This window comes from Cetorhinus maximus, chromosome 12 (assembly GCF_964194155.1).
Source record: "Cetorhinus maximus chromosome 12, sCetMax3.hap1.1, whole genome shotgun sequence".
NCBI classification, from domain to species: Eukaryota; Metazoa; Chordata; class Chondrichthyes; order Lamniformes; family Cetorhinidae; genus Cetorhinus; species Cetorhinus maximus.
Window position 1 is genome coordinate 110,499,776 of NC_135890.1, and position 24,147 is coordinate 110,523,922.

Consider the following 24,147-nt stretch of genomic DNA (forward strand, 5'->3'; position numbering starts at 1 on the left):
ATACTGCATTTGTGAGGCTGCCTGAATCTACTCTAAGACAAAATATCTACATAGCTAACAATCTGACATTTTCAAATAATTAATCTTTGTAAAATTAAACAAGGAATGTGACCCCCATACCTCCTGCATTAAGCGCATTCTTGCTTGTCTCTCTCTCTCCCACTCCTCTTCTTGTTTCTGCCACATACGTTGGGCCTCCTCCCTGGAATCAGAGGGATTTATTTTCAAACTTAAAAGCCCATTTGTGCATTCTATAATTTAAGTACACCATTACATTCTCTGGCTGCACTCACGTATTGTCACTGCGAAGTGTTGCATTGAAAATTAAGAAGATAACATCTTAAAAGGATGTAACAATTTTAAAATAATAATCCCCCCCAATAGCCTACAATTTATTCCCAGGACTCAAATGCAGCAAGTTACATTCTATTTATAAAGTTTGTAGGCTCTCAACAGAAAAACAAATTATGTTATTTGTAGTTCAGGGATGTTCCTTTCCTAATTTATGTTGTGATATCATAGTCATGGAAACACGGATTTTGTTTCTAATTAGATTTCTCCTTCCATTGAGTAGGAGAGCAGAACCATACTGATTTCATGAAATTTAAACAGAATGCAGATTTTGATTTAGAGGAATACTCTAAGATAAGGCCCTTCAATGTCCGTTAAATATATTGGAACAGGAATTCTTACTTAAAATCACACGTTATTCAGAGCTCTGGCTCCTGAATAACTTTCACTGCTATTCCAACTCTAGAGGTAGAAGAAAGACATCTTGCTTTCACCACAAAGCAATTTGTGCTGCTGGTGAAAAGGCAATGGGGTGGAACAAATGGGAAAAGAATGCTCCAAGTCAAGATTAAGTAAAGACTCAATATTTCAATAGCTCACTGGGAAAAGCAGCAGAAAGCGCATTCGAATGGGACGCAAATTATAATTAAAAGTCCACTTATAAATAGTTCTATTTTGCACTGATGAGTATTTTGCTAGCAAATAACTATAATGGGGAGCCAAAGCATGGAGCATTTGTTTGCAAGAAACCACCAACATCTGATGAAACTATTCAACAGATATAATGCTTATCAGCATGTAGAAGATCAAACTGATTTATGCTCCTGTGAAAAGGAGAGAATAATAGAATCATGTCTTCATCCTTTTCCATCCAGTACAATTGTTTGCCAACTAAATAAATGGAGCATTATCTGCACAAATGATCACAGCCAGACCTGAATATACTGTCCAGTTCGGCCTCACGCTCTCTCTCCAACTGCAGCTGCTCCTCAATTACTTTCTTCATCCACGCTGCATCTGCTCTGGCCTGTTCACGCCTTGCTGACTGTAGGTGTTGGTCCGCCTCTTCTTTTTCAATCAGGGATGCAAGAAATTGGCGATCCATCTCCTGCAAATTGAAAAAAAGATACAAATCAAAGAGCTGCACAATTCAAACTGTACTAAAATCATATAAAAGGTGGTCAGTGTACTTCCATAAAGAATGCTTAAATGAACGTTTAAATAAGTCATTGGTGACGGAATAACTTTAGCAGTCAGATCAAAAATACACAGCATTTTGCAATCATTTCCAAGAGTAAGTGCTCTCACTGCTACTCCAGACTGCCATTTGAAACAGGGTAGGAATGTGAAGATTGTTCCCCTACCCACCTGCTGCCTGGCCTTTTTTTCCCCCACGGGAGGTCTGTCAACTCGTGATAGATGACAATCGCCTCTTGATCAGCCAGCAACATTCCAATTGATTTGAAGCTGTACCTTGGTGAATTAGTAGGGTATACGAACAACCCTGCTTAAAAAAATCATAAAGGCTGGCACTTTGCATTTGCTCCAATGCGTTACACCACGGAATAGCAGGTGACAGATCAACACTCAAATTCTCATGATGAGGTCTCCATGCCAGCTATGCCATCAGTCTGATATTAGTAAAGGTAATGTACTCTGCCACTGGGAGGAATAGTCACTCTGACTACTCTCAGCCATATTAAATGGTTGGTTACAATGACAAGCCATCTATTCGCCTCCCTGCCCTTCTCATTAACAGCAGAGCGAACGACAATCAGAGATGATAAATCATACTTTGAAAGTATAGAAACAAGATAAAGCAAATCACACATTTCACTAATAATTCCACCTGTACGGCACTGTTAGATAATTGATGGAATAAACTGCTCCTTCTTAGCAGTCTATTTTTATTTTACTTCATGTCGCACCGTCTTGCATTACTCAGAGCTCTTTCTGAATCTGCTTTGTGCATCTCCTCACAGTGCTAAATCCACCAAGTGTTAAGTTAATTGTTCTTTAGTTGGTGCTTTACTTGGTCTTTTTGTTGAAACTCAAACTTTCAAGTATGTATTTTGTTTCTCTTGTCCTTTTCTCTGAGCAAGAAGTGTCAAGCTATTTAACAACAGTGCACATCACACCCAATACCTCGCCTATAGGTATAAGACTATTAATGAAAGGTTTGAATTTTCCGATGCTGCAGCAGAGGAACCCTTACCAGCTCTTCCTGAATCTGCTGCGCACGTCTTCTCATCTGCGTCTTGTACTGACGATTCAGTATCCGGCTGCAAAGAGGAAGAGAAGCGGCGTTAGCATGTGGAGTGCTTTCTGTCAAGAGAAGTAAGCCAAAGTTTGAGAGTTCATTCATTAAAACAAAAAAGAAACAGTAAAGTTATCAGTTGAAAAAACCTACATCACAGTCCATTGTGACACAAGCTGGTAAGGTACCTTCAGGTAACTGGGAGAAGCCGGACCTGTGTGGGAGCACCTCTACACGGCAAGGGATAAATATAGGGCAAGGCTCGGTGCCTTCACTGCCTTCAGGGAGCTGGGAGAAGACGGGCCTGCATGACAGCACCTCTACATGGCAGTGGATAAATAGGGAGCGAGGTCCAGGGCCTTCACTGCCTTCAGGGAGCTGGGGAGAAGCCGGATCTGTGTGACAGTACCTCAAGTCGGCAGCAGATAAACAGAGGGCAAGGCTTGGGGCCTTCATTGCCTTCAAGGAGCTAAAGAAACCGGAACTTCATGAGAGCACCTCTACTCGGCAGCTAGCTGAACTTGTGTGTGTGTGTGTGTGTGTGTGTGTGTGGGGGGGGGGGGGGGGGGGGGGGGGGAATCAAACACTGACATCACAGGAAAACTGTAAGATCATTGGTTGGTGAGAAACATCTGTTAAGGAGTGTCTTTAAGTAAGGTTTGTTGCAACTAGTAAAGTGTGTTAACTGTTCAGTTTTATCAGTACTAGTAAGTTTATCAAGAGTTTTAAGGTTTATTAACTTAGGGCCAAGTAAAATAAAGTTAATAAAAACAGAAAATGCTGGAAAAACTCAGGTCTGGCAGAATCTGTGGAGAGAGAAGCAGAGTTAACGCTTAGAGTCTGTATGACTCTTTTTAAGATAAATAAACCAAAGTAAAATAAAGTTAACGTAAGTAAAGACATGGCAGAGCAGCTCAGTCGCTTGGAATACACGTCCTGTTATGTGGGAAGTTGTGGACACTACCAGTGATCTAGATGACCACATGTGTAGGAGATATCACCAGCTCCAGAAACTTGAGCTTCGGGTTTTGGAGGCTGAGCGGCAGCATGAGTCACTCTAGCACATCTGTGAGGCTGACAGCTATGTGGATAGCATGTTCAGAGAGGTGGTCACATTGCAGGCTAGGAGCATGAGGTAGAGAGGGAATGGATGACTGCCAGGGAGTCCAAGAGAACCAGTCAGATACTGCAGGAGTCCCCCGAGGTCCCGCTCGCAAAATTGGGTTTCTGTTTTGGATGCTGGTTCCTTGGAGGAGTGCAGTTAGAATCACGTTTGTGGCACCATGGGTGGCTCGGTGGTGCAGGAAGGGAGCAAAAAGAGGGGAAGAGCAAATTTCTGAGTGTAAAAACAATAGGGCAGATAGGAGATTCATTAGTTAGAGGAACAGACAGGCGCTTCCGTGGTCGCAGACATGATTCCAGGATGGTATGTTGCCTCCCTGGTGCCAGGGTCATGGGTATCACTGAACAGCTACAGAGCATTCTGGAGGGTGCGGGGGGCACAGCCAGAGGTTGTGGTCCACATTGGTACCAACAATATAGATAGAAAAAGGAATGAGGTTCTGTAGGCTGAGTTTAGCGAGTTAGCAAAGAGATTAGCAAGCAGGGCCTCAAAAGGTAGTAACCTCTGGATTACTCCCAAAGCCACGTGCTAGTGAGTATAGAAATAGGAGAATACACCAGATGAATGCATGGCTGGAGAGATCGTGCAGGAGAGAGGGCTTCAGATTTCTGGGGCATTGGGACCAGTACTGGGGAAGGTGGAATCTGTACAAGCTGGACATCTACACCTGAACAGGACCAGGACAAAAGTCTTGCAGAAAGATTTGCTAATGTTGTTGGGGGGTGTTTAAACTAGATTGGCAGAGTGATGGGAACCTGAGTGCAGAGTCAGATAAGAAAAATTCAGAGCAGGGAGTGGGAGACAGAAAATTAGCAAGTGACTCTGCAAGACAGAAGAAGCAAAGGTTAAAAAGACTACAGCACAGGAATTTGGCAATGTTAAAAGGTATATAACAAATAAACTGACGAGTTGAGGGCACAGGTAGACACATAGCAGCATGACATTATTGGCTTAAAGAGGGTCAAAATTGGCAGTTCAACATCCCTGGATATAGGGTGTTCAGGCAGGATAGAGAGGGGGCTAAAAAAAAGGTGAGAGTGTAGCATTATTATTTAAAGAATCAATTGCAGCTGTGAGGAGGGATGATATACTAAATGAGTCATCAAACAAGGTCATATGGGTTGAGCTCAGAAATAAAAAAAAGGGACACCCACACTACTAGAAGTATGCTATAGACCCCCAAATAGTGAGAGGGAGATAGAAGAGCAAATATGTAGGCAAATTTCTGAGTGTAAAAACAATAGGGCAGTAATAGTTGGGGACTTCAACTACCCTAATATCAACTGGGATGCGAACAGTATGAAGGGAACAAAGTTTTTGAACTGCAGTCAAGAGAACTTTTTTAACCAGTACGTAACAAGCCCAATGACAGGGAGCGCAATTATAGATTTAGTCTTAGGAAATGAAGCTGGGCAAGTGGATGAAGTAGCAGTGGGTGACCATTTTGGAGATAGTGACCATAATACAGGTTAGATTTAGCATAATTATGGAAAAGGATAAAGATATCTAGAATATACAGGGTAAGATAAAGCAGAAAAAGAAAGCTTATAACAGTCACAAAAAAATCAATACATTAGAAAGCCTAGAGGAGTATAGAAAATACAGGGGTGAAGTAAAAAATGAAATCAAGAAAGCAAAGAGAAGATATGAAAAAATATTGCCAGACAAAAATCAAGGAGAACTCAAAGATGTTTTATCAGTACATTAAGAGCAACAGAGTAACCAAGGAAAGGTAGGGCCTATCAAGGGTGTACAAGGTAACTTATGCGTTGATGCAGAAGATGTGGGCAGGGTTCTTAATGAGTATTTTATCTCTGTCTTCACAAAGGAGAGGGATGATGCAGACATTCTAGTTAATGAGGAGGAGTGTTAAACATTAGATAAAATAAGCACAACAAGACAGGAAGTACCAGAGAGCTGACATCCTTGAAGGTGGATAAATCACCAGGGCTGGATGGATTATATCCCAGGCTGTTAAAGGAAGCCAGGGAGGAAATAGTGGATGCTCTGAGGATCATTTTCCAATCCTCACTAGATACAGGCGAGATACCATAGGATTGGACATCTACAAATATTGTATCATTGTTTAAAAAAGCTGCGAGGAATAGGCCAAATAATTATAGACCAGTCTGTCAGACTTTTAGAATCAATTCTGAGAGCCAGGATAAACTGTCACTTAGAAAGGCACGGATCAATCAGGGATAGTCAGCATGGTTTTGTTAAGGGAAAGTCGTATCTTACTAACTTAACTGAATTTTTGAGGAAGCAACAAGGAGGATTGATGAGGGTAGTGCAGTGGATGTGGTCTACATGGATTTTAGTAAGGTATGTGACAAGATGCCACATGGCAGACTGGTCAGAAAAGTAAAAGCCCATGGGATACAGGAGAATGTGGTGGGTTGGTTCCATATTTGGCTCAGTGACAGGAAACAAAGTGTAATGATTGACTGATGTTTTAGCGAATGGAAAGTGGCTTCCAGTGGCGTTCCACAGTGGTCAGTGTTGGGTCCCTTGCTGTTCATGTTATATATTAATGATTTAGACTTAAATATGGGTGGCATGATTGGGAAATTTGTAGATGACACAAAAATCAGCATGTAGTTGATAGGGTAGAGGATAGCTGTGGCCTTTAAAATTATATCAATGGTTTGGTTGAGTGGGCGGAAAAGTGGCAAATGGAATTCAATCCGGAGAAGTGTGGGGAGGGAAAACAAAGCAAGGAAATACTCAATTAACAGGAGGATATTGAAAGGGATAGAGGAAGTGAGAGACCTTGGGAGTGCATGTCCATAGGTCCTTAAGGTGGCAGGACCGTTAGACAAGGTGGTAGAGGCAGCATATGGAATGCTTTCCATTATTGCATGAGGTATAGAATACAAGGGCCACAGCTGGGGTTTTGCAGATGGTTCTGATCACCGCATTACAGGAAGGACACATTGCTCTGGAGAGAATACAGAAGAGATTTACAAGAATGTTACTAGGGCTGGAAAATTGCAGCTATGATGAAAGATTGGGTAGGCTAGGATTGTTTTCCTTAGAACAGAGGAGGCTGAGGGGTGACTTCACTGAGGTATAAAAAATTATGAGGGGCCTAGATAGAATAGATAGCCTCGCGGAGACGTTAATTACCAGGGGACACAGACTTAAGGTGATTGGTGAAAGGATTAGAGGAGGGGTATTAGGAAAAACTTTTTTCACCCAGAGGGTGGTGGATGTCTTGAATTCACTGCCCAGATTGGTAGAAACCCTCAACTCATTTAAAACATACTTCGATCTGCACCTGAAGTGCTGTAACCTGCAGGCTACAGACTGGGTGCTGGAAGGTGGGATTAGAATGAGCGGCTAGATTTTTCAGTCGGCGCAGACACAATGGGCTGAATGCGCCATAGCTTTTCTATGGCTCTATGGATTGAAGTCTCCACCAACTCTTAAAACAGTGATGACCCTCCACTATTTATTACAAATCCTAACTTGAGGAAGCCTGGGAAAGGACAACTTGAGAAGTTTCAAGAGGCTGCTTCAGAGCAGCATATACAAAAGAATCATAATATAATCTATTAACTCAGTCAGGAAAAGGATAGAGAGAGAGAGATGAGGAGCCACCCAAAATGGACAAGAAAATGACTGACAAATGGATTAAAAGAAAGCTGCACAAAACAGATGTTTTTTTAAATGGTACAGTGCACTTTCGGCTTGGAAACCACAATGCCAGTTACAACAATTTACTCAAACATGAAGCCAGAATAGTTACTATGAACCTATTACCATCCAATAACAGTTCTTTTTACAATGACTGTTGCATCTATTTTATGAAATATTGATTATGTTACTTATTAGGAACCCACTCATTCAAGTAATGCAGAAAATGAAAATCACAATGGTGCAGTATATTACTGAAGGAACTTTTAAGTGGGCTTAAGAAACAGAGCAAGAGAGTGAATACTGTTTAAACATGGTGTATTAGGAAAAATTTCAAGAAACCGGAATAAGGATTGACAATATCAGGTTATTGTGACTGGTGAGGCAGAACTGGATAAAAGATTATTAGGTGTGGATAGGGCAGTCACATGGAATGTTGCTACTCCAGTACAAGGGTGTGCTGGAAATCCCCACTTTCCCCACTCTGGCTGCTCCATCATAAGGAAGCAAGTCATGATTTGTAAATAAAGAGTGCACTTCATCAACTCTGCTCAAAAATCGTTGTACCCACTTCAAGTGGTCTCGGAGCAAATGATCTGTCCCACGTACAAGGGGGTTGGGGTGGGGAGAGGATGGTGGTGGAGAGTGTAAAAGGGAATAGATCTTTAAAAATTACTGCGAAATCTCAACAAAAATCGATGATAAGTAACAAGCCAATTAATGGATTGCAATCTTGCTTCAGTACGCACCCCAGCTCAGATTTCTTTCTTCGCAACTCCAACTGTTTCCTTTCCTCTTCCAGCTCCTCCAGCTCCCATTGCTGTTTCAACAATTTCTCCTGTTCTGCCTTGAGATTCTTGGCCTGAAGAATAGCAGACCTGGATTAAATCAGATCCTCACCCACTAGCAATGCTCATGCCCATTGATGATGGTAAACAATTCTTAGGGCAACCTTCTCTTCACACAAAGGCTTGAATTATTGCATGAATCACAAAACCCACATTTCTTTCTTAATGTAAAGGACTACTTAATGCAAAAGGACTGGAATTTATACCTTTGAGCCAAAGAGATTACCATGGGCTACCAAAATGCAACAGGAATTATACTAGAGGTAAAACCTCTCAAAGACAGATCAGACTGAAAGAGATAACTAGATAACCCACAAATACAAAAGAAAAAAACATTTTTTGATTTATCTCCCTTTCTTTTTAGAAGGTACCAATGACTGCTTGAGTAAGTTTTCTCAGACACTGTCAACCTTCAGGACCTATCTTGAGACACAGAACACATCCAGGAACTTTAGACCAGCCAGCTTAATATTGGCAGTAGAAGAAATAATGGAATCCCTAATGAAGGAGAAAAACATCTAGAAACCAAATAAAATAATGAATAGTCAACATTGATTTCAAAGGGGGAAGCTTTGCTTGGCCAACCTCATTGAATTCTTTGAAGATCTAACAGAGATAATAGACAAGGGTAATGCAGTCAGTGTAATCTACCTAAACTTCCAAAGGATCTTCGATAAGGCACCACATAACATGCAAATGCATTAGGTTAGAGCATGCAGAGTTGGGGGACAAGTAGCAGAATGGATAGCTGTTAGCTGCAAGACAGAAAGCAGGGAGTAGGGATGATCAGTGCTGGGACCATTATTGTTCCCACTTTATTCAAACGATTTAGACTTTGGAATCAAAAACACAATTTCTATATTTGCGGACATCATCAAATTGGGAGAGGCAGTCAACACTGGGGAAGAGTACAACAAATTACAACAGAACAAGACATTAATAAACCTGCAGAATGGGCACGTGAAATTCAATATAGGTAAGTGTGAGGTATTACATTTTGCCAAGAAAAATAAAGTGATCATATATTACTTGAAAAATAAGAATCTAAATCAGCAGAGAGCAAAGTAATCTGGGAGTACAAATATATAAATCACTGAAAGTTGTGCTGCATTTCAGTAAGGCTACAACAAAGCAAAGCAAGTCCCAGAGTTTATTTCTAAAGGGATAGAATTTAAAAGCAGAGAAGTTATGTTAAACTTGTATTGAACATTAGTTACACCACACCTAGGGTAGCGTGTAGCCTGGTCACTATTATATCAAATGAACATAAGGACAACAGAGAGGGTGCAAAAAAGATTTACAAGGATGATACTAGAAGTGCCAGGTTATACGTAACAGGAAAAGATGAACAGCCTGGTCTCTTTACTCCTGAAAAGGCTGAAGGATGACCTAATAGAGGTTTTTAAAATTATGAATGATTTTGGTAGAGTTGACTCAAAGTGTTTGCGCTTGTGGGAAAGAACAATACTAGGAACCATCAATATATGCTGGTCACCAAGAAATCCAATAGCGAATTCAGAAGAAGCTTCTTCACTTGGTGTGGTAAGAGTGTGGAACTCGCAATCACAGGGAATAGTTGAGGTGAATAATATGGGTACTTTTAAGGGCAAATTAGATAAGAACATGAGGAAGAAGAGAATAGAGGGTTATGCTGGCAGAGCTAGATAAGGAAGGGAAAGGACTCAAGTGGAGCATAAACTTTGGCATGGACTGGTGGGCCGAACTTTTGTGCTGTATATTTCATGTAATTCTATTTAATGTACCTTGCCAAAGTACTAATTCTTTATATAGAAGCTTAGACAGGTCAGTGTTGGTAAGTTATTTGACCACAGAGGGCATCCAGAAATATTGTTCTTCTTTCTAAGAAATTGTAAACTACAAGTGCCTGTTTGCTCTTCAGTTGCACCATGAAACACATTACACATGAATATATCCTGAGTAACTACACGCCCAATCTACACAGTAAACACTAGGCCCATACTAATCATTACTTCCATTAATATGCACCACATGTCTTTCAGCTTTTAACCACAGATAAATCAAATGATTTAACTGTTTCAGTCTGTGCCCATTGTTTAAATAGGTTGACAGCTTTTAGGACATTCTCTTCTCTCCTTATGCCTTTTTCATTTCCTTGGGGGATTGCATGTGCTGTAGGTTAAGAGCAAATCATAGAATCGTACAGCACAGAAGAGTGCCTGACTGAACCAGCCGCAAGGGAGGCGATGAGGGTCAGCTCTACTTCCAATCCCCTCTTCTGAGAAGTGCATAGTTTCTGTTTGGTGACCTACCACAGCAGCAAATCTGAAATCCAATGTGTCTCTATTGCCATTGCATGGCAGAATGGTGCTCAATCCATTGTCATGCATTCGCCTCAATTTATCCACCAGTCATTACAGTATGAGTGGCAAAGTCACAATGTGTTATTTGATTGGATCTGCACATTGAACAAATCCTATGGATATGGCGTGGATCTCTGACACAAGCCCTCCCTTTTGCATTAAAACTATTTATTCAAGTGTAAGCAAATTGGTTCTTACCTCAACCTCCCGTAAACGCAGTTCCTCCATTTGCTGTCGCAGAGTTTCTGCCTGCTTCACGTCTTCCTGTCTTCTCCGCTCCTCTTCCTGCTTTACTCGTTCCACGGCCTGTTTCCTTGCAACTTCATATTCATTTTCTAATCTTTTCTTCTCCTCCATCTCTGCCTCTTCTTTCTAAATTTGCAAGCAAGAGAGACAAATTGCTGTTTCTGTTTTGTCATTATCCCTTTTGAACTTAAATTTCTGTTCTTTCCTTCTCTACCACAACATCTCTGCAAATTCAATTAGAAGCACCTCCTTTAAGGCTGTCCTCTTTGACCAAGCTTTTAGTCACCCCTACTAATATGTCCTTCTTTGGCTCAATACACATTTTTGTCTAATGATACAGAATCCCAGAATGGTTACAATGCAGGAGGCAGCCATTCAGCCCATCATGTTCATGCTGGCTCTCTGAAACAGCAATTCTGCAAATGCCAATCCCCTGCCTTCTACCCTTAGCCTTGCACATTCTTCCTTTTCAGATAGTGATCTAATTCCCTTTTCTCCAATAAAGGCATTTTTGTAGTTATTCTGCGGCATCACTGAGGCAGATTATTAACTTATTACCAACAAGTGTAAATGTGAGTCCAGTGCTGTAGGTACCTGCTCAATTTAGAATGCTTGAAATAATTTCATATTCAACCCTTACAGGCTGCAGATAATGGAGGCTGGATCAATCTGATTTAAACCCAAGTCCCAGAAATGAAAGGTTAAAATCCAACCCATCACCAAATCCTCCTAAACACATTAAGTTATTTTTAACAAAGTTCTTAAATCTATTTATAGTTAATATGTCTGATCATTTAATTCATTAAACTACATTTAAAATTTCAAACTAAGAGTTTGTAATGAATAAAAAAGTGACTGTCGCAAGATGTAGTTTCATGCTAGTTCATAAGCTACTCCTGATCTAGAAACAAATTTTGATTTGCAATAATAATTTGTTAATTTAATAACTTGCAGTGAGTGGTTAAAATCTGAAATGCACTACCTGAGAGTGTGGTGGAGGCAGATTCAATCAAGGCCCTCAAAAGAAAATTGGATAACTATCTGAAGATAAAAGAAACTGCAGAGCTATGAGGAAAAGAAAAGGGAGGGGTGGGGGCTGTCAGGGAGACTAGCCGAGTTGCTGTTGCAGGGAGCCAGCATGAACATGATGGGATGAATGGCCTCTTTCTGTGCTGTGATCATTCTATGATTCTATAATTAGCCTCCAATTGATCTGAGGATATAGCAATCTGGAGCTTTAAAGGGACAGATTAGTTTAAACACAATTTCACTTTAACAACAGCCTTCCTCAAAACGTCCCCCACACCTATGATGATGGGGCAATCAGGACAAAAACACACCATCATTATTTTATATAACTGTATGTTATAGTTATTGTAAAACTGCAGAACTTTTAACTTAGCAGCAAAGGAGATCCCCTAATTTTTTATGAAAACAATTGTCTGCATCAGTTACACATATTCCTAAGTAAAAACAGAAAATGCTCGAATTGCACAGCAAACAAGACATCATCCAAAAGAAAATGAAGATTACTGTTTTAAATGGCACCTTCTGTCACAGTTAAAAAGAAATCCTTATTTATCTCTTTGAAAATTAAGATGTGAACAAATGACTCCACTTAAAAGAGCACGTGAAAGGATTCCCCACAGTGGCTGTGTTTTTTCTACAATGGTCTAACTCTTAGAAATTGTTGCATATTTTATATGCGGTTGTCACACTTTGGGGTTTTTTTGCGATAATTTTCCACAGAAATTATTTGGAAGAAGTTATATTCAAGTTTTGGCTTTGAAATCAAAATGAATTTGCACAGGTTTAATAAAGGGCACAATGTGCAGGCATTAGGAGAATATATTGAAACCTGACATTGATACTGTTATCCAGGGCAAGCAAGCACAATAAAGGCTGTGGTCCCATCTCAGGAGCTTCCAGTAAACACTATATGGGGTTGGATATCTCTTCGTGTTGAGCTCCACATGAAGCTGGTTTCAAAGAGAGGGAGTGGCTTTAATTATCAGCTCTACTGGCCAACCTCCAGATGGGAGGAACATTCAGGAACCAAGCTCCAACTTCCTGAGGGGACAGGAGGGAAGGGAATAAAGATCCACACTATCTTATAGGGTTTTTTGAGGCAGAAAGTTGCAAGGCAGTCAGGCCTAACAAAGGCTGGGAATAGCTTAAGAACTCAAGAGCAGTTATTTTGTTTAAGTCAACCAAATCAACTTGCTAATGTAGGGAAGAAAAGTGTCTTTATTCTTTTGTATTATTACCCAAAGGTAAGTTGTACTAATTATAAGACATGTAAACATAGTCATAACTATTGCCCTGTTTGTTACCATGGTGCAAAATAAAGCAGCTGAACCATTCACATCTGGCCTTATCTCATCAAGTGTTTGCTTCATCTGCATTTGGAAAAGTTCAAAAAATGTAGAAGATACAAATATCCAGTGCAGATTATGAGGGAATACTGTTATTACACTCATGAATTATATTAACAAATTGTTGGATATTGGATAGTACAGGCACACCCCTAAAATATAAGACACTTAGGCTGCTTATGGGGGTGACTAACACCATTCTACCTGAGAAAAGATCTAAGGCAAGGTCCTAAACTTATAACCAGACCCATAACCACAATTTGTGTCTACATCACTGTATAGTTTGGTTAAGAGGTTTCATGATCTCAAACTTCAATAAGTTGTTTAATTACCTGCCGTTTTTCTGTGACCTGTGAAGACCAGCTGTCTGTCACGTGCATCTTGTGCAAATCTGACTGGATCTGTATCCAAAATAAACAATAAGCAAAAAAATTGATTGATGGTCGACAGCTCCATTATTATTGTATCATGCGACTACTAGGACGATAGAAGGCAAACTGGAGAAGATCTTGCTTCTTTCTCGTCTAGCAGTTCTTATATTCCTATCGTATTACAATTTTAAAGGTGGCTCCTAAAAGTGGTATTTGCGAGAGCTACTGCAACAAGCTCCTATGCGACATGTGCAAACATTGCAGATTTTCCAAGCTTATTTTCAGAGCACCTCAGCACAAATACTAGGTTCCCCCCCCCAGCACCGAGTTCAAATAAATTCTCACTCCAGTAACATTCTTCATGCGATGGTCTGGCTATTCCAGGTTGCTACAAGTAACATAACTTCACTGCAAAAACTAAGCTGACTTTCCCATTACAAACTCCACATGGAGTCAGGAGTGTCAGCTGTATTGCTCTCTGCATCGGTGGATTTGTTGGTTTGAATTTGATAGCATTTCAATACCATGCTCTCAGTGCTGTCCTTCATTATAAGCAACACAGTAATCCAATTTTAAACATAAAAGTTCATCTTGAAGAGCAAGAGACCAACAGGAGAGATAGGACAGTGGAGCTGAGCCAAGATGAAAAAAAAATGAAATACTGAAGCTTTGATATGTAGAATTTTTTTTGACCAAGCTTCAAAAGATGGTGACTTCAGGACCCCTAGCCTGGACAGGGTGGAAAATTCAGTCAAAAGTCCTCACTCCTGATAACTAACCATTAGCTCTTGCTTGAAAATATACTGGAAGACACACTAGACAAAGAAAGGATCAGTGGTTCACTATGCTACACTATTGCAGGATTGATAAACCTACCAAGATTCATTATATTGGCTCAAAAGTGAAGAATAGCAAGTTGGGTGGGCTGCCAGTGCAAGTGACACAAGTGTCTCCTAGGAAGGGAGGAACAAACCCAGGGGAAAGCTCTTAAATAAAAACAATGTGCACTAGGACTGGATGGAGCTTTATCAAAATTCCATTTACCACAGTTGCTTATTAACTTTCACAGAAGATAGACTACATCAGCCCACACGAGATTCCACACTAGATTTGAACTGAATTTCTGATATCCTTCCCCTTACAAACACTTCTTTTTTTGCCAAAGATGCACCTTATAGCTTAGTCCTGGATCTCGCACAAGGAGCAGGAGTCCCTTTGTTTCATGCTGTGGAACTTTGAATTACGAAAGAAAACTACTTGGAAGTGTCTGATATATCTGTATTGGGACCTTTGCTCCATTGAAAAAAAAGCATTAAAACAAAATGCTCATTACCCTTTCTCAGCATTGCCTCAAAGGATTGTGCTTAGGTTGAAGTTACTATCCACCAAGACTACCAGGTACAGGCATTAAATCACAATTGGGACAAAAATAAGCCAACTTCTCCTCCTCTGCAGGATGCCCTCTACTCACTTGACGCAGTTCTTTATTGTTCTTCTTCCAGTGTTCATACAACAGCTGTTCAGCGACCTGAGAACAGAGGCACAGAAATGTTTAGTGCAAATTACATAACATCTATACATCATTTACCATTGTCAAATACTGTTGTAATGACAGCTGTAAAACTAAATTACCAGCAAAGAAAGCTTAGATCAAGGGCAACAAAGGTTCATTGGACTGGCTGCTGGGATGAGGGGATTCTCCTACAAGTAGAGACTGAGTAAACTTGGCCTTTATTTAGGTGTTTAGAAGAATGAGAAGTGATCTCATTGAAATTTATAAAATTCGAGAGGTTTGATAGCGTAGATGCTAAGAGAAAGTTTCTCCTGGCTTAGGAGTCTAGTAGTAGAGGAATAATAGTAGCAATAATAATAATACTACTAATCATCTCAGAATGAAGGATTGTCCATTTAGAAATAAGATGAGGAAATATTTCTTCATTCAAAGGGTTATGAATCTTTGGAATTTTCTACCCCAGAGAGTTGTGGATGCTCAGTCGTTACGTACATTTAAAATTAAAATCAATAGATTTTTGTATACTAAGGGAATTAAAAGATATGGGGATATTGGGGAAGAAGCAATTGAGGCAGATGATCTTATTGAATGGTGGAACAGGCTCAAAGGGCCGAATGGTCTACTACAGCTCCTATCTCTTATGCTCTTTTGTTCTTATTACTTCACTAAGAAAATCAAGGTGTGAGTATTTCTTCATGAAAAGCTCCATTTACTGTCCCAGAAGTATCACAATTATAGCAATGAACATTAGCCCATTTTAAGCAGCCAGATTAGTTAGCAGCTGCAAAATAAACATTAAGGATTTATACATTAAGGCTTCCCTTATGGATCAATAGGTAAATCCAGCACCCAATGTAGTAGTTAGGTTCTAGGTCCTATCCCTACTGTATGCCTAGTTGTTGACCTCTGCAGGGTGCCAATAGGGGCATCCCAGTTTATCACAGTGCCCCTGGACTTTGAAGGAGAAAGGTCAAGTAAGATTATTACCCCGACTGCAATGAGACTCTTGCTGGAAAGTGCAATTAATGTGGACCTCAGGTGCAGACAGTTTCTGGCTGGTCTTTGACAGCACCCTTTTGTGGATGACTAGCTTACTGACACTATTCGTAATTCTCATAAATAAAAAATTCTCGTAAATAAAAAAAATGCCTATTTTTCACTGTAGTGTCTTTCATTTGGAATGATTGGGATCAAGTCATTTCTGGATTTTGGAATTTTCTGGATTATTGAATGACGTTAGAATGCCTAAGCACAAGTGTATGAACTGGAAAACACCGCAGAGATAAATATTTACCTGAAACATAAAATAGTGATAAAACATTATAAAATGGTAATAAAAATTGTTTTACTTATCCAAATCATGTACATTCCATGTTTCTACTACCAAAATACTGTACTAAAATGATGCCAATGACATCAAGGGAACAGGTGATTCCATACAATGCTTTATTTGCACTGCTGCAAAGGGAGAGAGCAAGTGTACAAGAGAAAGAGACACACAGTGAGAAAAAGATAGCAAGAGAGAAAGCGAGCCAGAATGCGGGCCAGGGAGTGGGGCCCCAGAGAGGGATATATGGAAAAACACTGACAGAGAGAGAGCAACAGAGAGATGGAGAAAGACATTGCGCAAGAGAGAGAGAGAGAGAGAGACCGGCGGAGAGGGATGAGAGAGACCGGCGGAGTGGGATGAGAGAGACCGGCGGAGTGGGATGAGAGAGACCGGCGGAGTGGGATGAGAGAGACCGGCGGAGTGGGATGAGAGAGACCGGCGGAGTGGGATGAGAGAGACCGGCGGAGTGGGATGAGAGAGACCGGCGGAGTGGGATGAGAGAGACCGGCGGAGTGGGATGAGAGAGACCGGCGGAGTGGGATGAGAGAGACCGGCGGAGTGGGATGAGAGAGACCGGCGGAGTGGGATGAGAGAGACCGGCGGAGTGGGATGAGAGAGACCGGCGGAGTGGGATGAGAGAGACCGGCGGAGTGGGATGAGAGAGACCGGCGGAGTGGGATGAGAGAGACCGGCGGAGTGGGATGAGAGAGACCGGCGGAGTGGGATGAGAGAGACCGGCGGAGTGGGATGAGAGAGACCGGCGGAGTGGGATGAGAGAGACCGGCGGAGTGGGATGAGAGAGACCGGCGGAGTGGGATGAGAGAGACCGGCGGAGTGGGATGAGAGAGACCGGCGGAGTGGGATGAGAGAGACCGGCGGAGTGGGATGAGAGAGACCGGCGGAGTGGGATGAGAGAGACCGGCGGAGTGGGATGAGAGAGACCGGCGGAGTGGGATGAGAGAGACCGGCGGAGTGGGATGAGAGAGACCGGCGGAGTGGGATGAGAGAGACCGGCGGAGTGGGATGAGAGAGACCGGCGGAGTGGGATGAGAGAGACCGGCGGAGTGGGATGAGAGAGACCGGCGGAGTGGGATGAGAGAGACCGGCGGAGTGGGATGAGAGAGACCGGCGGAGTGGGATGAGAGAGACCGGCGGAGTGGGATGAGAGAGACCGGCGGAGTGGGATGAGAGAGACCGGCGGAGTGGGATGAGAGAGACCGGCGGAGTGGGATGAGAGAGACCGGCGGAGTGGGATGAGAGAGACCGGCGGAGTGGGATGAGAGAGACCGGCGGAGTGGGATGAGAGAGACCGGCGGAGTGGGATGAGAGAGACCGGCGGAGTGGGATGAGAGAGACCGGCGGAGTGGGATGAGAGAGACCGGCGGAGTGGGATGAGAGAGACCGGCGGAGTGGGATGAGAGAGACCGGCGGAGTGGGATGAGAGAGACCGGCGGAGTGGGATGAGAGAGACCGGCGGAGTGGGATGAGAGAGACCGGCGGAGTGGGATGAGAGAGACCGGCGGAGTGGGATGAGAGAGACCGGCGGAGTGGGATGAGAGAGACCGGCGGAGTGGGATGAGAGAGACCGGCGGAGTGGGATGAGAGAGACCGGCGGAGTGGGATGAGAGAGACCGGCGGAGTGGGATGAGAGAGACCGGCGGAGTGGGATGAGAGAGACCGGCGGAGTGGGATGAGAGAGACCGGCGGAGTGGGATGAGAGAGACCGGCGGAGTGGGATGAGAGAGACCGGCGGAGTGGGATGAGAGAGACCGGCGGAGTGGGATGAGAGAGACCGGCGGAGTGGGATGAGAGAGACCGGCGGAGTGGGATGAGAGAGACCGGCGGAGTGGGATGAGAGAGACCGGCGGAGTGGGATGAGAGAGACCGGCGGAGTGGGATGAGAGAGACCGGCGGAGTGGGATGAGAGAGACCGGCGGAGTGGGATGAGAGAGACCGGCGGAGTGGGATGAGAGAGACCGGCGGAGTGGGATGAGAGAGACCGGCGGAGTGGGATGAGAGAGACCGGCGGAGTGGGATGAGAGAGACCGGCGGAGTGGGATGAGAGAGACCGGCGGAGTGGGATGAGAGAGACCGGCGGAGTGGGATGAGAGAGACCGGCGGAGTGGGATGAGAGAGACCGGCGGAGTGGGATGAGAGAGACCGGCGGAGTGGGATGAGAGAGACCGGCGGAGTGGGATGAGAGAGACCGGCGGAGTGGGATGAGAGAGACCGGCGGAGTGGGATGAGAGAGACCGGCGGAGTGGGATGAGAGAGACCGGCGGAGTGGGATGAGAGAGACCGGCGGAGTGGGATGAGAGAGACCGGCGGAGTGGGATGAGAGAGACCGGCGGAGTGGGATGAGAGAGACCGACGGAGTGGGATGAGAGAGACCGGCGGAGTGGGATGAGAGAGACCGACGGAGAGAGATGAGAGAGACCGACGGAGAGAGATGAGAGAGACCGACGGAGAGAGATGAGAGAGACCGACGGAGAGAGATGAGAGAGACCGACGGAGTGGGATGAGAGAGACCGACGGAGTGGGATGGGAGAGACCGACGGAGAGAGATGAGAGAGACCGACGGAGAGAGATGAGAGAGACCGACGGAGAGAGATGAGAGAGACCGACGGAGAGAGATGAGAGAGACCGACGGAGAGAGATGAGAGAGACCGACGGAGAGAGATGAGAGAGACCGACGGAGAGAGATGAGAGAGACCGACGGAGAGAGATGAGAGAGACCGACGGAGAGAGATGAGAGAGACCGACGGAGAGAGATGAGAGAGACCGACGGAGAGAGATGAGAGAGACCGACGGAGAGAGATGAGAGAGACAGACGGAGAGAGATGAGAGAGACAGACGGAGAGAGATGAGAGAGACAGACGGAGAGAGATGAGAGAGACAGACGGAGAGAGATGAGAGAGACAGACAGAGAGAGATGAGAGAGACAGACAGAGAGAGATGAGAGAGACAGACAGAGAGAGATGAGAGAGACAGACAGAGAGAGATATGAGAGACAGACAGAGAGAGATGAGAGACAGACAGAGAGAGATGAGAGACAGACAGAGAGAGATGAGAGACAGACAGAGAGAGATCGAGAGATAGGGACAGAGATTGATGGAGAGGTAGAGCGACAAAGAGAGGCAGAGGTAGTATAGATAGAGAAATCAAGTGGGTTTGTAACCTCGTGACGTGTTTTCCCATGCTACACAGTCATCACGTTCCCCTTTCACCCGCCGTTTTATAGCCTCAGTCCGAAAATCAGCTGAGACCACGCTGCAGCGCCTGAACAGTCAAGTAATGAGTGCGTGCATCTGCTCATAAAATTTCCAGACAACTGGTGTTTCCAGAGTTCGGATTTCCTGACTGAGGAGGTTACAGTGTAATTAATTACCCATGAATGGAACTTCAGGAATATGCAACTTTAAAAATTTCTGAGCTTGCAATTTAGCAAGTCACTAATTGTAGACAAAAAAATTAGGCATTTTCTTTTATTATTGTTAAATGAGGGATTTTGACTCTCACTGTCATGGCTCCAATTAGCAGCTGCAAGATAAACATTAAGGATTTATACATTAAGGCTTCCCTTATGGATCAATAGGTAAATCCAGCACCCAATGTAGTACTTAGTAACAACCATCACAAGGTTCTAGGTCCTATCCCTACTGTATGCCTAGTTGTTGACCTCTGCAGGGTGTCATGAGTCATTGTCTTCATAAGGGAAGGAAAGAAAATTATGTAGAAGAAAAATCAGCATGCATAATAATCCAACCAGCTACTGAATCCTCCAACAAATATCCTAAATCTGTTTATTTTATTTCAAGTGTGAGGGCTTTACCACAGTTGAAGTCTGCACATGACATATTACAATACGTCAAATTTTATCTGATAGTACTACTATGAACCTCTTTGGGGTGTTTTAACCACATTAAAGGTGTTATGTAAATGTAAAGTGTTGTTATTGTTGAAGGGGCTCTAGAAGTATCATAGATCTACACTCTATCAGATTTCAACCAGTAACTCTTTCCTAGGCATCCATTATTCTATATATAAAGTGCATAAATTCACAGATTAGGTTACATACTGTAACTTACTCCATTATTCTTTATGTCTGCACTGATTCAATTACAGTGTGTAACTCATTCCCAGATATCCAAGCAGTAATGCACTGCCACTTGCAATCCTCAAATTGTACACCTTGACAGTGAATGCCGTCAGGGTATTCTATCATGGAAGTATAACAACCAGACCTGATGCACAGACATATACAATTTCCAGCATGGGCCAATGGATCAGCAATGCAAACTGGCTGATTTCCCAATCTCCAAGCCCTCCACCTACTGATGTCAATTGTAACTGTAGTGCCCCAACTCCTGTCTGACTGTGATTAGCTAACTCGGCATGAACCAGAGACCTTCCTGATCTATATGGCTCAACTCCACATCTGGGAGCTTCAAGTGAAACCCATTCCTACCTTTCTCCTGCGCTCCTCACGGGCAGATTTCAGTTCCTCAGTCTTCTCCTTTGCATCCTGGATGAGAGGACCTGTATCTACCTTTAGTTCACGGAGCTCTGCTTCAAGGAGATCTTGTTCCTCTTGCAGTAAGTGCTGCAGCTTTTTCCGTCTTTGCTCCAGATTACACACCTTTTCCTGCTGCTGTCGATTTCGGTGGTATGCTGCCATACTGCCAAAGAAAGAAAAGTGCCTAAATGTCCCCTTCTCACAGCCAGAAATAAATGATTCACTTCACAAAGTTCTGGTCCAATAGCTCTGGTAGCCTTGCACTTAATTCCCATTCTCAACTGGCATCTGAAAAAAGTTACATTTATTTAAAAAAACATAAATTTATTTTTGTACTGATTGAGGGAAACTAGCGAAACATATAATTTTCTATTTTTTAAAAATCTGGTCAGCATCACATGTTTGCAGGGCACACAAAATAAGATGGTTAAACCTGCATCAGCCTATCTGAATGTCAATCACCTTTAAAAAAAATTGGAGCCATAATGGATCAACATGACATTTCTGTTTCCCAGGACCCAGTTTCTTATTGAGACTGGAAATTAAGTGCCATACCAGGTGTAGCTTTATTCTACCCTCATGCCTTCACAGGGGAACTGGACTTCCCTGGACTTCAGATATAGAAGACTTAACAGTAATGGCTGGATTTGAACTTGGGTCCCAAAGAGAATTTGAACCAACTATGCCACCCATCCCATACAATGTTCCTTAATAAAATAGCTACGCACCTGGCTCACTGGGCAAATACACCAGCTAGTCTGACACAAGGCATACAGATCAGAGAGGTAACAGATTTGATTACTGCTCCACACAGACTTTGCTGATCTTAGCTTAAGCAGCATTAGTAATTCTACAATTATGCCAGAACCCTGGACTATGGTGGGGGGAAAAGGAGTCCCCCTGGTTCCTGCTGGTGACACTTAACCATCCTGGATTCTTGTCATTACTGCCTGAAGGAAACTTAAGAACATTGGTAAAGAAGTAATCGAGATTGGCTGTTAAGTTAGAATAGCCCATTCATCTCCTTGTTCATGCATATGAACAATAAAGATCATCTAGATCTCTGCAATCATATCCTAGCAACAGTCAGCTCCTTTGGAAAAGGAGAGAGAAAAGAAAAACTAGAATTCAGACCAATTAGCTACTATGCCACTACCTATACCTTTTTTAAAAAAACCTTTGCCACTCCCCACTCAAATAAATGCTCAACTCCAGGTTCTCACTCTCCTGTTTTCTACCTTTGCTGATAGGACTGTCTTGAACTCCACTGCGCCTGTTTGCTACTCCGGACATCATGTTTTTTGAAGTACTGATGGTGCAGTTCCCACTGCATGCGAAGGCGCTCCTCCTGATCCCGCTGACGAACGATTTGCTGTTCCAACACTCGATTCTGGCTACTCCACCTGGATGGGATTGTAGGTAAAGCCATCTCTGGGGCCTATGGAATCAAATTAAAGTTTGCAGTCACATCACATTAAAAGTTAGTGCTCTGCAATTCTGAATTTTCAAAAGAGTCCCATTATTGTCTTCTCCAATTTTCTTCCTTAATGTGTCCAACAAGCACTGACTTGTGGAATTCACGTATGACAAGAGCCCTTTATTAACTTGCTCAAACACCACCCTTCACGAGCTAGTGGTGACAGTGATTGATAGTGAGCTATACAACTAAACCATCATATCTAAGCCAAATCCAATCTGATACTTATTAACCGTTGTCATTTCATGTTACCTACTTATTTCACACAACCTCAATCAGCTGGGAAGAGATTAATCTTCTTCAAGCAGCATTTTGTCTTGTGAGACAATGGTTTGCAGCATGGTGGTCAGTTCTGTGTTAAACATCGCTTGGTGTGGCTGAGAAGCCCACTTTAGCATGGCGGTTACTGCTGCGTTTTCTGAAGTTGAAGACAGTGAGCCAAGAAGGTGCAGGTTTTGAATGTCTGTTTTCCCTGGGCCTTCTTCTTGCCAACTGACCTTTCTGTTTCACCTCACCCAATTCCCCTCCAGTCAGTCAGCCTCCAAAGGTCACGGCCCTAGGTGACTGTCTCCCAGTTGTCTGTCTCAACATCCGCTACCTTCATAAAGATTAAACATGTGCCTAAACTCTGCTTCAATCCTTGTTTTTTAACTATTCAATTCAGTTACGGCCTTTGGTCATTCATGCCAGAAGGCCACTGGTGAGATGGTTAACAGTTGCTTATTGTCTGTCCATGGCACAAGGTTTCAGCTGTGTGAATGGTGGAAACAAAATTAAATGACTCTGTCCTTCCTATCTCTGTGGAAAGCATTTTGATCCAAAATGAGGTACTGATTCTGACAAATGACTGGGGAGCAATTTGAGATAATGAACTTACACTAGGTTTAAAGCAATGTTGGTGCAGGACAATCCAGTACATTGCAAATGACAGTCAGACCCCTGGAGCCCCTCATAATGTGACTATTATAGGCAATGAACTCACTTACAACATTGCATGCACTGATTTGACGTTAAATGTTAACTTACATTGGTTTCCTTTGTTTTTTTGTTTCGCCTTTAAAACATGGTTGACTCAGGACCGAGGATGCTGCAGACAAAGGCCTCAACCTGACCGCTCTCAATTTGTGAGCTTCCCCAAAGGGGGCCGTCAGGGGTAAAATGTCGGCCTCAGGCTCTCGGGCGCGGTGCCCTGCGCTCCAACTGAACTGACTCGCGCCCTGGGCGAGCTCGAGTTTTACCCGCCTCCCGATCACGGTTAATTCCGACCGTTTGCCTCCGCTGTCCCCGTCGCTGCTGGTAACCAGGAACCACTTCCGCCAGGTCTACGGGTACCGACTGCGTTCAAACCCCGTCCGAGAAACGCGCTTTCGAAACATCTGCTCAGCAGAGTCCAAACAGACCACACCCCCTCCCTCAACCTCTCCCCTTCTCACACATGGAAAAGTTTTCTTTCACTGCACTAAAGCAATTGAGGCATTACATCTTTTTTTTAGTGGGACGAACGCACTGTTATCTAAATATTTAGATATAAATTTTAAATTTATATTTAATATATATTTAAAAGCAGAAAAAAAAATGTGAGACTTGTCCAGAGTCTATATTGGGACCAATTGGTGAGCATCAGGCTAGAAGAGGGACAATCAGATATGTTTCAAGCGAGGAGAGGAGTATGACAAGGCTGTGTACTGTCGCCAAAATTACTCGATCTGTGCACAAAACAAACACTCAGAGAAGAAGAGCCATGCGGCCTCCAAACGTTAACTCTGTTTCTTTCTCCACGGGTGCTGCCAGACCTGCTGGGTTTTTCCAGCATTTTCTA

General features: G+C 43.2%; 1 protein-coding gene across 3 annotated transcripts in view; it reads right to left on the reverse strand.

Annotated features, from left to right (window-relative positions):
* tchp (trichoplein, keratin filament binding) overlaps nucleotides 1–24,147 on the reverse strand; it is a 37,724-nt gene that overhangs the window by 7,836 nt on the left and 5,741 nt on the right. The window contains exons 1-10 of one of the 3 annotated variants that reach the window (XM_078554411.1): nucleotides 23,355–23,646; nucleotides 22,090–22,289; nucleotides 20,804–21,014; nucleotides 14,964–15,020; nucleotides 13,454–13,522; nucleotides 10,699–10,872; nucleotides 8,060–8,172; nucleotides 2,507–2,573; nucleotides 1,227–1,399; nucleotides 121–202 (exon numbers count right to left, since the gene is read on the reverse strand). In XM_078554411.1, coding sequence (XP_078410537.1) covers nucleotides 121–202; nucleotides 1,227–1,399; nucleotides 2,507–2,573; nucleotides 8,060–8,172; nucleotides 10,699–10,872; nucleotides 13,454–13,522; nucleotides 14,964–15,020; nucleotides 20,804–21,014; nucleotides 22,090–22,280 — 1,137 coding nt within the window. In that variant the 5' untranslated portion in view covers nucleotides 22,281–22,289; nucleotides 23,355–23,646. The other 2 variants (XM_078554409.1, XM_078554410.1) reach the window with 2 other exon arrangements.